This window comes from Rhinopithecus bieti, unplaced genomic scaffold, assembly GCF_001698545.2.
Source record: "Rhinopithecus bieti isolate Rb0 unplaced genomic scaffold, ASM169854v2 scaffold_23569, whole genome shotgun sequence".
Classification (NCBI taxonomy): Eukaryota; Metazoa; Chordata; class Mammalia; order Primates; family Cercopithecidae; genus Rhinopithecus; species Rhinopithecus bieti.
Window position 1 is genome coordinate 167,416 of NW_016810816.1, and position 13,678 is coordinate 181,093.

Consider the following 13,678-nt stretch of genomic DNA (forward strand, 5'->3'; position numbering starts at 1 on the left):
TTTTTTTGAGACGGAGTCTCGCTCTGTCACCCAGGCTGGACTGCAGTGGCCGGATCTCAGCTCACTGCAAGCTCTGCCTCCCAGGTTTTTTACACCATTCTCCTGCCTCAGCCTCCCGAGTAGCTGGGACTACAGGCGGCCGCCACCTCGCCCGGCTAGTTTTTTGTATTTTTTAGTAGAGACGGGGTTTCACCATGTTAGCCAGGATGGTCTCGATCTCCTGACCTTGTGATCCGCCCGCCTCGGCCTCCCAAAGTGCTGGGATTACAGGCTTGAGCCACCGCGCCCGGCCTTGTTTATATTTCAATTAAATTATTTGTTTTATTATTTAGTTTTGAGAATTCTTCATATATTCTGAATGCAAGTCTTTTAACAGATATGGAATGTGTAAATATTTCTTCATAATTGCCTACCTTCAACAAGGTATCACACTGATTCATTACACTGATGACATTATGCTGATGGTACCTAATGAGCAAGAATAGTGACTACTCTGGACCTATTGGTAAGATGTTCGTCTTAACAAAGGATGGGAAATTAATCCGACAAAAATCAGGAGACTTCTACCTTGGTAAAATTTCCAGGGCTCCAGTGGTGTGAAACATGTGAAGATATCCCTTTTAGAGTGAAATCTGGCTCTTCCTACAATCAAATGAGAGCAACATATTCTACTGGGCCCTTTTGGATTCTAAAATTAACATATGGCCCATGTGGTTCTCTTACTTTATTCCACTTACCTGGTGACCCGAAAAGCTGTTAGTTTTGAAAAAAGTACATGAAAGGAAAGGCTCTATAATAGGTCTGGGCTGCTGTGGAAGATGCTCTGCCTCTTGACCACCTAATGGTGCTAGAAGGGTCAGAGGCAGAAAGGGATGCTGTCTGGAGACGTTGATGTGCCTCTACTGATGAATCACAGCACAAGCCCTTTGAGTTTTGAAGCAAAGCCTTGCCATCCTTCACAGATAACCATTCTTTCGAGAAACAGCTCCTGTTCTGCTACTGGCTGGGCATTAGTAGAGACTGGACACTTCACTATGGACCACCAATTTACTATGTGACATGAGCTGCAAATCATGAATGGAGTGTTTTCTGACCCAATAAGTTGTAAAGCTGAGCATACACAGCAACACTCTAACGTCAGATAGCAGTGGTATATACACAATTGGGTCTAAGCAGGCTCTGAGGATAATAGTATATTACTTAAAAAATGGCCCAAATGCACATGGTCCCCACTTCTGCTACACTGCCTTCTCTCTCCATTGCTTGCACCAATGAACTCCTGAGGTGTTCTCTGGAGAGTCTGAAAGAGGAAGAGAAGACTGGAGCCTGGATACAGACATTTCTACAGGATACGCAGACACCCCAGAAAGTGCACAGCTGCATCACTGGATACCCTTTCTAGGACATCTCGGAAAGAGCATGATGAAGGGAAATCCTCTCATTGTACAGAACTTAAGAGTGGTGTGCTTGGTCATTTACTTTTCTTGGAAGGAGAAATAGTAAGACTTGTGATTATACATTGGCTTGTGGGATGTAGCCAGTGGTTTGGTTGGATGCTCAGGAACATGGAAGAGGAATAATTGGAAATTTGGTAACAAGGAAATTTGGGAAAGAAGTATGTGGATAGACATCTCTGAAGTGGCAAAAAATATATAAATATTTGTACGCTCTGTGAATTCCAACCAAAGGATGACCCCAACAGAGACGGATGGCAATCATATTAATAGAATGATGTATTCTGTGGACATCAGAAATCCACTTTCTCCATCCACCCCCATCAAACTCAATGGACTCATGAACACAGTGGCCATGGTGGGCAGGAATGGAGGATAGACAAGGTCTCAGAAACATGGACTTTCACTCACCAAGTTTGTACTGGACATGGTCACTGCTGAGTGCCTAATTTCCTAGCAATGGATATCAACAGAGTCATTAATTTGCCACCATTCACCAGGGTGATCAGCCAGCTACCTGATGCCAGGCTGATTACATTAGACCACTCCCAAAAAGGAAGAGCCAGTGTTTTGTTGTTACTAAAAAAGCTGCTTGCAGCCTGGCACAGTGGCTCACGCCTATAATCCCAGCACTTTGGGAGGCTGAGGGGGACAGATCACCTGAGGTCAGGAGTTCAAGACCAACCTGACCAACATGGAGAAATCCCATCTCTACTAAAAATACAAAATTAGCTGGGCGTGGTGGTACATACCTGTAATCCCAGCTACGCAGGAGGCAGAGGCAGGAGAATCGCTTCAACCCAGTAGGCGGAGGTTGCAGTTAGCCAAGATCGCGCCATTGCACTCCAGCCTGGGCAATGAGAGTGAAACTAAACTCTATCTCCAAAAAAAAAAAAAAAAAAAAAAAAGCACTTGCCTTGGGATACTCAATTTGCCTCCGTTACACCAATATTTTGTCCAAACCACTGCCCGTTGGACCTTACAAAGAACTTCACACCTCATGGTAAATTTTTCAATAACCATTCTTTTGGTCAAGAACCCACATTCACAGCAAAAGAGGTGAAAACCATTGGAACCCATACTCCTTTGGAATACACTAGCCTTGCCATGTTCCCTACTAGCCCAAAGCCACTAATTTGATGAAAAAAGTAAAAATGCGTGTTGAAAGACCGGATAAACAGCCAGGTATTGTCACATCAGAGATGTGGCAGTACCGGATAGGGCTGGGACCAAAGTTTTTCCCAAAACTCTTACATGCTTCTCTGAATAGAATCCAATATATGGATCTGTTTCTATCCATGAGGATCTTGGGGCCCAGAAATAAGAACTGGTGAAAATGAGAGGGTGAGGTCACTCACTATTAGCCCCTAATGATCCGTGTTTCAAATGTGGCGTTCCCTGGTTCCCGACTTATTTCTCCTTGTGTTAGAGAATCCCTTAGTCCAGAGGAAAGGAATTTTTCCCCTACAAGACACCAGAACAATGATGTTCCACCAAATGAAAGTTCATACCACCACCTGGCCCACTTTAGCATCCATTTCCTCTGAATTCCAAGGCCCAAAAAAAAAAAAAGAAGTGACTGTGCGGCTAGGGGTTGAGATTTGGGGTCCACTATACCAAGTGAGAAAGAACCATGACCACGTGAACGCGCTACAAGAACAATTAGAGAAGAAGTATGGGGTAATGGAAGAAGGGTGTATAGTACCCAGCTTCGACCACAATGAACAGTTACAGAAATAAAGAATGTAATTGGATGAGTATTCTGTTTGTTTTGAGTTGCTTTAGTTGTCCAATAATATATAGTAAAAGTCCTTGTTTTCTTTCTTCTATTATTTCTTTCTTTTTTTTTTTTTTTTTTTTTGTAGAGATGGGATTTCGCTCGTCCACCCAGGCCCTGGAGGTCAGTGGTGCGATCTGCTCACTGCAAGCTCCCGCCTCCCAGGTTACACCCGTTTCTCCTGCTCCACCCCCAATAGCCGGGGACTACAGGTGTGCCAGCAACCACCCGCCCAAGCTAATTTTTTTTTTTTTTTTTTTTTTTTTTTTAGTAGAGACAGAGTTTCACCATGTTAGCCAGGATGGTCTCGATCTCCTGACCTCATGATCCACCTGTCTCAGCCTCCCAAAGTGCTGGGATTACAGGCATGAGCCACCGCGCCCGGCCTTCTTCCTTCTATTATTTCTTTATCATGTAACATAAGATGTATTGACTTTATATCACAGTTTTAAACTATTGTTAATTTTGCATCATAGTATTTTAGTTCCCAGATATTAAAGGAAAGAGTAAATATTAACAAAGATCTTTACCTCCAATCCTGGGGAAGATGCATTGACAAGTGGTGCCAGGGGATGATTTTATGCATCAACTTGACAAAGCCAGAGATGCCCAGATATCTAGTTAAACCTTATTTCTGGGTGTGTCTGTGAGGGTATTTCTAGCAGATACTTGCATTTGAATTGGTGGACTGAGCAAAGCAGATGGCTCTCCTCAGTGTGGGAGGGTATCAGTCAATTTATTTAGGGCCTGAGTGGCATAAAAAGACAGGGGCAGGTCAGATTTGCTCTCTGGCTGACTGAGCTGGCACATTGATTTTCTCCTGCCTTCAGTATTCCTGGTTCTCAGGTCTTCAGACTTGTAGTATAACTTATAACAGATGTATATTTTAACTCTTTCCTAACATCTCTTGAAATGACAAAATGACAAAAAAGATTATAAAGAAATAATTTGTGTCAGGAAGACATAAAATAGTTGGAATTATATTCAGGAACAAACTAGAGAACAAGTACGTGTAGACTAGACATTTACAAGAAAAAGACTTCAGAAGTCTGAGTTTCTGAGAGGACCTCTTTCATACTCATCCAACATAAAGTATGACTTAACCTGCTACACACCTTGCCACATGCTCATAGCTTGATATCTACCTTCTCATTGAAGAGAAAGGCCAATCAGGGAACTAGACCTTTAAAATGGTGAAAAAAATGGACATCAGATGCTCACGTTACCAGTCTAATCTTTGAGTTATAACAATGGACAAAAGACAGATAATTCACAGGAAACCATCAGTATAATGAAAATATTACAGAGCAATAAAAATTTTTAGAAAAGCTACAGACACATGTAATAACATGGATCCTCTAAGGGAAGGAGTAGCGGCAGTTGAAGTGTTCCATTCACTCTGTTTCCTGGAGATTGGGGGGATTCCTTGGGGGAACAAAAAGAGAGTAGATGATTTTGTTAACTGGATGTCCACAAATGTAGAATAATATTTTAAATATTTATATATTTTATCCTTTATATGAAACATCTAACTGAACAGCTTCTCCTTGATACTTTCTCCTACTCTATGACAGAAACCAATCCTAGAAATAAGAATATAAATAATTTACTTAGGTGTATAATATTTTCAATTGTCATGAAGGAACATAAGGCAAGTTGCCATGCAGCAGACATCCCAGGCTCAGTAATCTCCTTGGGCTCATATCAAGGTTAAAAAAGACTGATGCATTCTTACTGCATTCTAGGAATTTGTGCTGTCAGTTTCATTTTAATTTCGTAAATATTTCATAAATACTTATTTAGGCCCTTATGTGAATAAGCCACTGTCTACACCCTGCAAAATACAGAAAGAGTAGTAAGACTATATATTGTAATCTACAAGATCCTTTGGTTCAAAAATAAATACTATGCAAGGATAATTTTGGCCTAAAAAGAAGAAAAAAATTGCTAACTATTTCAAATGAGTTAGTAGGAACATTTGAGATAGGTCTTGAGGAAAGAGTGCCATTTCAATTGTAAATGAGGATGGATGCAGTCAGGGGAGGAAAGTTTCTCTGTGGATGGACCTATCTGAGAAAAGCATATACCTGAGAGACTAAAGTGTGTCCAGAAGTCTCTCAGTAACTGATTTTGACTACAACACAGATTCCATTAGGATAACTGTAGAGAAGGAGACTCCAGTTAAACCAAGGTTTCACTGGAAAGGAACTCAATGTCAGGGTGAGCAAATGCAATGTTACAAAGATCTATCTATCATCTATAAACACACACACACATATAGTTGGCCCTCTACATCTGTTGGTTCTTCATTTGTGGATTCAAACAATTGTGGATCAAAACTATTCGAGAAAAAATAATTGTGTCTTTACTAAATATGTACAGACTGTTGGTTTTGGTCACTATTTGCTAAACAATACAGTATAACAACTATTTATCTAGTAATTTTAAGTAATCTAGATATGATTTAAAGTACATAGGAGGATTTGCAGAGGTTATATGCAAAATGCTATGCCATTTGATATTAGGGACTTGAGCACCCATAAATTTTTGTATCCGAGGGCAGTGCTAGATCCCCCACAGATCCAGAAGACCCAGGGATACAGAAGGATGACTGTATATACACACTTATTTATTTAGATTCTGTATTTATGTATGTTATGTGTACGTGTATCTACGTATATATCAAAAAATCTGTACATACAAATTAACAATTAAACATGGATAGCTACATGCAGTCATGCATCGCTTCATGATGGGAATACATTCTGAGAAATTTGTCATTTTGATTACATCCTATAGTGTTCTTGCAAGAAGTAAGTGATTTTGTCATTGTGAAAACATCCTAGAGCATACTTACAAAAAAATCTAGATGGTATAGTCCACACACCTAGGCTATATGGTGTCACATGTTGCTCTGGGCTACAAACCTGCACATCATGTTACTATACTGAATACAGTAGGAAATTGTAATACAATGGTTTGTATATCTAAATATATCCACACATAGAAAAGGTAGAGTAAAAAAAGACATAAAATTTAAAAATTGTACAACTTACCATAAACGGAGCTTGCAGCATTGGAAGTAGTTCTGGGTGCGTCAGTGAGTAACTGATGAGTTAACGTGAAGACCTAGGACATTTCTGTCCACCACTGTGGACTTTACTTTATAAACACTGTACATGTAGGCTACCTTAAATTTAGTTCAAAGTTTTTTCTTTCTTCAAAATTAAATTAACTGAGCTTACTGTAATGTTTTACCTTATAAACTTTTAAACTTTTAAAACTTTTGACTTCTTTGTAATAATACTAAGCGTAAAGGCAAACATGTTGTACAGCTATACAACAATATTTTCTTTATATTCTATTCTACAAGCTTTTTTCTATTTTAGAATTTTTATTTAATTTTGTATTTTTAAAACGTTTTATTAAAAGCTAAGACACAAACACACACATGAGCTTAGGCCTAGTTAGGGTCGAGATCATGAATATCACTGTCTTCCACCTTCACATCGTGTGCCACTGGAAGGTCTTTAGGGGAAATAACATGTATGTAGCTCTCATCTCCTATGACAATGATGCCTTCTTCTGGAATATATCCTGAAGGACCTGCCTGAGACTGTTTTATAGTTAACTTTTTTATATAATTAGAAGGTGTATACTCTAAAATAATTATTAATAGTATAATAAATATATAAACCACTAACACAGTTGCTTATTGTCACTATCAAGTATTATGGATGGTACATAAATATATGAGCTATATTTTTGTATGACTGATAGTGTAGTAGATTTGTATACACCAACATCACCACAAACACATGAGTAATGTGTTGTACTGTGACATAATGATGGCTATGATGTCACTAGGTGATAGGAATTTTTCAGCTCCATTGTAATCTTATGGTACCACCACACCATATGCAATCAAAATGTCATTATACAGTACACAACTATATTCAGTTCTAGGAACATATACCTTATATGCATGTAATCTGGTAGTAATGACAATCCATTAAAGGTTATTGAAAAAGGGATATGATTCAATGAGAGTCTTGTTTATGAAAAATTATCTGGCTGCAGTGCTTGGAAGGTAAGACAGTAAGAGCCAGATGAAAAAAATAAGAAACTTGAGTTTGCAAAACACACAGCTGAGTATGTTTTGGGGTGGGGACCTGAGTGGTACCAGCATGAACTCACAGAATTTCAAGTGTGGAGAGAATAAAGGCAAGGATGACCTGAAGATGAATCTCTCATATTTAAAGAGCATTGAATTTGAGGAAAGCTATCAAGGACTTTTCAGCAATAGAATATTCAAACCCTTGTTCACTTTCATGTCTTTTCTATCACCCTCTGTGCAGTACAACATAATACATAATAATTTTATCTGTACTTTTTTCCCTGAAACAGTGTCTCACTCTGTTGCCCAGGCTGGAATGCAGTGGCATGATCATAGCTCACTGCAGCCTCCACCTTCTGGACTCAAGGGATCTTCTTGCCTCAGCCTCCCAAGTTGCTGAGACCACAAGTGCACACAACCATGCCTGGCTAGTTTTAAATTTTTTTTTAGAGATGGGGTCTTGCTATGTGGCCCAGACTGGCCTAGCTGTACTTTTGTAGTATAAAGTTCTCATCTAAAGTCCCCACTTGTAAGTGAGAACACGTGTTACTTGTTTTTCTCTTCCTGTGTTAGTTTGCTAAGGATAATGGCCTCCAGCTCCATCCAAGTCCCTGCAAATGCATAAAGTCATTCATTGACAAGGGAACATTACAATAACCCATAAATATCACTGATTTCTTGATCTTACAAGCTTCCTTTTTTTTTTAATTCAGGGAAAATTAAGACCATTCAATTCTTATTCTGCCACTTCTATTTTATTTCTCTGCACTCATCTCAACTTAATTATTTAGTCTAATCTGTTAGCACTCCAAATTAGTCAAGGTTTTCAGATTGCCAACAAACATATAAACACAGTTGGAAAGGTTCTTAGAAGGCATCACAAACACGGAGAGGCAACTGGCCTCTCCTCACTCACAGAAGCACACTGAACTAAGAGAATCCTCTCATAGTTTCCTATTTCTGTTCATTTCTGTCTATAATATGTGAATTGAATCTCTACAAGAAAAGAAATTAACCATTTCCCAATAAAGTGGAAAAAAACACTTTGTGATGGTTAGCTGAATTCGTGAGATTTGCTTGGGTTCATGCAAACACAAACTTGTTCTATGGAGGAAGTGTGCTATGAATCTCCAGTTTATAAACCTGTATTAGTAACAAAGACATCATACTCAACTTGTTATTAGAGGATCTACTATTGTAGCACTTGATCCATTTATAAAGCCACATTGAAGAGCAAGAAACATGTAAAATGCTTTTATTTTTTTCTGCTCTAATTATTCTAGTATGTCATGAACAGTTGACAAAATTTTCTGGTATGCTTTTCAATAATATATACAAATATCTTAAGGAATTTATCAGATACTAATGACATGAGTCATTAAAAAGTTAGGACAATTGTAATTGCAAAAAACTTTAAACATACACTGACATATACTGACACCTAGCCTGCATAATTATGTGACTTTAAATAAAAAGAGAATACATTGCAGTATGAGATCTAAACATTTCCTTTTAATGTTTTTGTCAGTGAATCTATGACTTGCTTATTTCTCAGGCTGTAGATAATGGGATTTAAGAAAGGAATGATGACAGTGTAAAATAGAGACTCCACCATATCTTGATCATCTGCTTGTGGAGATGCAGGGCCCACATACATGAAGAGAAGGGGGCCATAGTATAAACAGACAGAGAAGAGATGGGCTCCACAGGTGGAAAAGGCTTTTCTTATGCCTTTGACCAACTTTTTTTTTAAGATTGTAAAGAGGACAAATGCATAAGAGACAAGAACAGTCAAAATAGTGAATACCTGTATTGAACCAGACAAAATAAAAAGCATTAAAAAATTAATAGAAGTGTCAGTACAGGAAATCTTTAACAATGGGATAATGTCACAGTAAAAGTGATGTATTATGTTAGAATTACAGAAGGTTAATCTGAATAAAATGCCTTCATGAATTAAGGCATGAAGAAAGCCACCTATAAATGACAAGACTAATAGCCGGATGCATAGTCCATTGGTCATAATCACTGGATAAAGTAAAGGTTTGCATATGGCTACATAGCGATCATATGCCATTGTTGCCAAGAGAAAACATTCTGTGGTTGCACTGATTCCAAAGGAAAAAAATTGTATCTTGCATTCAGAGAGAGAAATCGTCATACTCTTAGTGAAGAAGCTGGTCAGCATCTTAGGGGTCACTGAGGATGATAACCAAGCATCCGCAAAGGCTAAACTCCCAAGGAATAAGTACATTGGAATGTGAAGGTGTGAGTCTTTCCAGATGACAGCAATCAGACCAAGATTTCCCATGATGGTGATGAGATATATTATTAAGAATGCCAGGAATAGGGATATTTTCCACTCTGATTGATAGGTAAGTCCTGTGAGAAGAAACTCTGTCAGCAATGTTGCATTTTCCTCATCCATGTCCTCACTGGATGTACCCTGAGTGAACTGAAATAAGCATAAAAAGAATATTCAATAAGGATTTATAAAGTGAATGCTAGAGGAGAGGAGTTAAAATAAAATCATACACTCATCAGAATGTCCTCTTTGTGTATTTATTACACTGTGCTGATGAAAACTATAGTAGGGGAATTGAAGAGGTGGAAAATGCAATTATTTGAATTTATAGAATGTGCATGAATAAATATATTTAAGCAAAAAGAGAGGTAGTCTATGAATGTGATTAATTTATGTGGACACTGGAGTACGGTACAAGATTTCTGTGTCTAAGACATGGATACAAGGTCAAGGGAAAAGATCTTTGTAAGGTCAGAAACACAAAATGAGTTAAAAGCCATGTGAAGGACTTTGAACTGTATTCTTCATGAAATAGTCATGAATTTAAAATTTTAAGACAGATGGTGGCATGTAAGATGTATTTTAAGTTAAATAATTGGTGTTATAGAAAACAGGCTGCAAGGAAGGGAACCTGCAGTCAGAGATACTAATCAGGAAACTGTTTCTATTGCAAAGGAATCCCAAGCCAGATTACATATCAGAATTGTCTGGGGGAACTTTCTTACCAAAATACAGAATATGAGGAATTACTGTTAAATTCTGTAGTTCAAGAATGAGGTCTAGGAATATGTATTTTTAAGAAAATGCTATTCATGTGATTCAAATGAATGCAAAGTACCTACTTCATGTGTGATAAGGAAGTGATGAGGAAGACAAATAAATAGATTGAAAAGAATTCAGAATGTAGAGTCACCAGGGCTCCATGACATATTAGATGGGAAGAGGGTAGTCACTGAAATTAAGAGGAGTCATTTGGTGATTCAAAATGAGATTGAGAACTCAGGTTCGTTGGCAGATATGGGGAAGGAGCATTCTTTGAACATCCAGGTGAGATGTACTTAGAAATGTGACTCTACTAGAACTTAATAAAAATAATGATATGAGAGGCATTGGGGGTAGTTTAAGGCATAGTTGCAGATGTCCTATGCATTGGAGAGTGTATCAAACACAAAAGAGGAACAGAGAGGGAATACAACTAAAATTATATTAAACAGGTTATAAAGTGTATCCCCTTTACAGGTCATTTATTAGATGGCCAGCCCCTGGTCCTCTTTTCTACCACATTAATCTTGGTGGCTGAGAGAGAATACTACCCATTTTAGAGTTAGAAACTTACTTTTCCATCCTTCTTGCACCTAGAATGAGGCTACCTGACTAGGTTTGGCCAGCCAAACCCACCAACATAGATTTGGAATTTGGAAGGTGGAAAACAAAGGAACAGTGATCAAATAGAACTTTTGATGCAAAAGCAGCCAAAGCAGCAATATCAAGACCCTTACAAAAGCATCCACACACAACAATGGAACTGACAGTGTGAGCTGTGGCATTTGAAATTTCAACCATGACAGCGGGAGCTTTTGTTGAGCTAGTGTTGGGACATGATTTGGCTGTTGACTGGCTGTCTTACTTCATTCTGTTCCTGCCCATTTTTACAGCTCATTCTTCCAACTTCCCTGGCATTTCTATTTTAGATAGCTTTCCATTCAATAAACTCATTGCCCAATGCAACCAAGAGTCCTGGCTCAAACAAAGAGACAAGGGTGATATCAAAAAAAAATATTGAGCACAGTGATCAAAGAAGCAGGAGGGAAACTGGAGAGCTGAATACTGTAGACATAAAGAGAGGAAATATACTCAAGAAGGACAAAGTACAGGGCAAAATGCCAAAAGAAATGCTCTGGTTGGACTAAATATGAAGAGAGATCACTGACTGTGGAAATTAGAGATTTTTAGTGGCTTCAGTGAGAGCAGTTTGCATTTGCTGATAGAATTAAAGCCAGAAAAAAATAAGAAGTGAATGGGAAACAAATGGCACAACAGTGAGGTGAATGAACTACAGCACTCCAAGTAACGCAACAACATTTTCCATTTGCTTACTGTTGGAGAAATGTAAATAAATTAGTCCAACCATTATTGAAGACATAGTGGTGATTACTCAAAAACCTAAAGACAGAAATACCATTCGACCTAACAATCCCATTACTGAGTATATACCCAAAGGAATATAAATTATTCTACTATAAAGACACATGCATATGTATGTTCACTGCAGCACTGTTCACAATATCAAAGACATGGAATCAATGATGGAATCCAGCCCATCAATGATAGACTGGATAAAGAGAATATGATACATATACATGATGGAATACTATGCAGCCATGAAAAAGAAGGAGATCATGTCCTTTGCAGTGACATGGATGGAAATGGAGGTCATTATCCTTAGTAAACTAACACAGGAACCAAAAACCAAATACTGCATATTCTCACATATAAGTGGGAGCTAATTCATGAGAACACATGGACACATAGAGGGGAATAACACACACTGTGACCTGTTGGAGGGTGGAGGGTTAGAGAAGGGAGAGGATCTGGAAAAATATAATAACTAATGGGTACTAGGCTTAATACCTGGGCGATGAAATAATCTCTACAACAAACCCAAATGACACAAATTTACCTATGTAACGAACCTGCACATGTACCCCTGAACTTAAAAATAGATGTTTTCTGTAAGCCTTTTTAGTAAAAGTTTTCAAAAGTAAGGAGAAGAAAGGAAGGCAGGAAGAGGAGGAAAGGAAGCAGAGAAGTGGAAAAGAAAATCTGGGTAGTGAAAAGAAAATAAAAGAGAGAACAGTAGAGAACAAAAAAGGCATATATGAATGAATGTAGAAAAGACAAGAGAAGCAGAAAAGATACTGGAAAGCTGAGTGCTGGAAAGCCAAATAATAGGAAGAGAGGAAGTATCAGAGAAAGACAGAGGATTGGGGGTAAATAGATGTTTTAACCCTAAAGTTCATTAAAATATGTGAATTAGATGTGAATTCTAGGAAACTTTTCTTTACTATTACTCAAAATTCAAACTTTAGTTTCCTATGGACTTTTTGTATGAAAACAAGATCCAATTTTAAATTTTACTTACAAACTTTGTGTTGTTCATAGATACACTAGCACTGTCTGAAAGTTCTTTCTATATATAAGTTACTTTGTCCTTGTTATTCTAGTGGTTAGAACTGACTTTAGGAATTCTGCTGCCTTTATTTGAGATCTCTTTCTTCTCCAACAATTTTTTTGTAGCAAGATAATATTGAGCCAAGACTGCAACCTGAAACATGCTATATACATAGCCAACAACAATAATTTCAGATGTATTTTAATTTGGAATTAATTAAATTAACTTGGGCTCCTTTCACGCAATCTCAATAGAAAAATAATTGAAAATCTCAAATTCTATTTGTGTGTGGATACTTTTTAAGTCATAAATATGGAAAAAGCATTGGAGGGACATGTTTCTGCATTTATATGTATTTTCTGCACATATGTAAATATAAATAATGAAATTATTTTCAAAAGTGGGTAAAAAGCTAAGTATTTAAGTGACACCTTAAAAGTTTTAATCATAATATGTATTTAATTAAACAATAGATTATTTTTATCAGAATCAACAAAACAATATCTTATATAGTGATCATTATAATTGATTCTTTAAACTCAGTTTTAAGTTGTTCTGGTTCACCAAAACTTACCTTATAAAGTCACTATAGTGAGGTTAACAAGGTAATAAAACATCATTGAAGGGAGCAAATCAGTATTACAGCTATTTTGCTTGTTCAGCCTTTATTATTATTTTTATTTTCTAACTACTAGAGAATTAGGGAACAGACTTTAATTGTAAAAATAATGTATGCAGATAATTCACTAATACTTTCCATATCTGCCTATTGTAATGTCTTGTAAACCTAATCTTAAATTATTATCAAACAAATTTTAAACTTTCTACCTAAAGAATAATAAATACTATAGAA

The 13,678-nt window shown here is 37.4% G+C and overlaps 1 protein-coding gene across 1 annotated transcript; it reads right to left on the reverse strand.

Moving 5' to 3' along the window:
* Window positions 1-8,813: 8,813 nt before the first annotated feature.
* LOC108542744 (olfactory receptor 5H8) lies at window positions 8,814-9,797 on the reverse strand. The gene has a single exon (XM_017892911.1). The coding sequence runs from the start codon at window positions 9,774-9,776 to the stop codon at window positions 8,847-8,849; it is 930 nt and encodes a 309-aa protein (XP_017748400.1). The 5' UTR covers window positions 9,777-9,797; the 3' UTR covers window positions 8,814-8,846.
* Window positions 9,798-13,678: the final 3,881 nt, after the last annotated feature.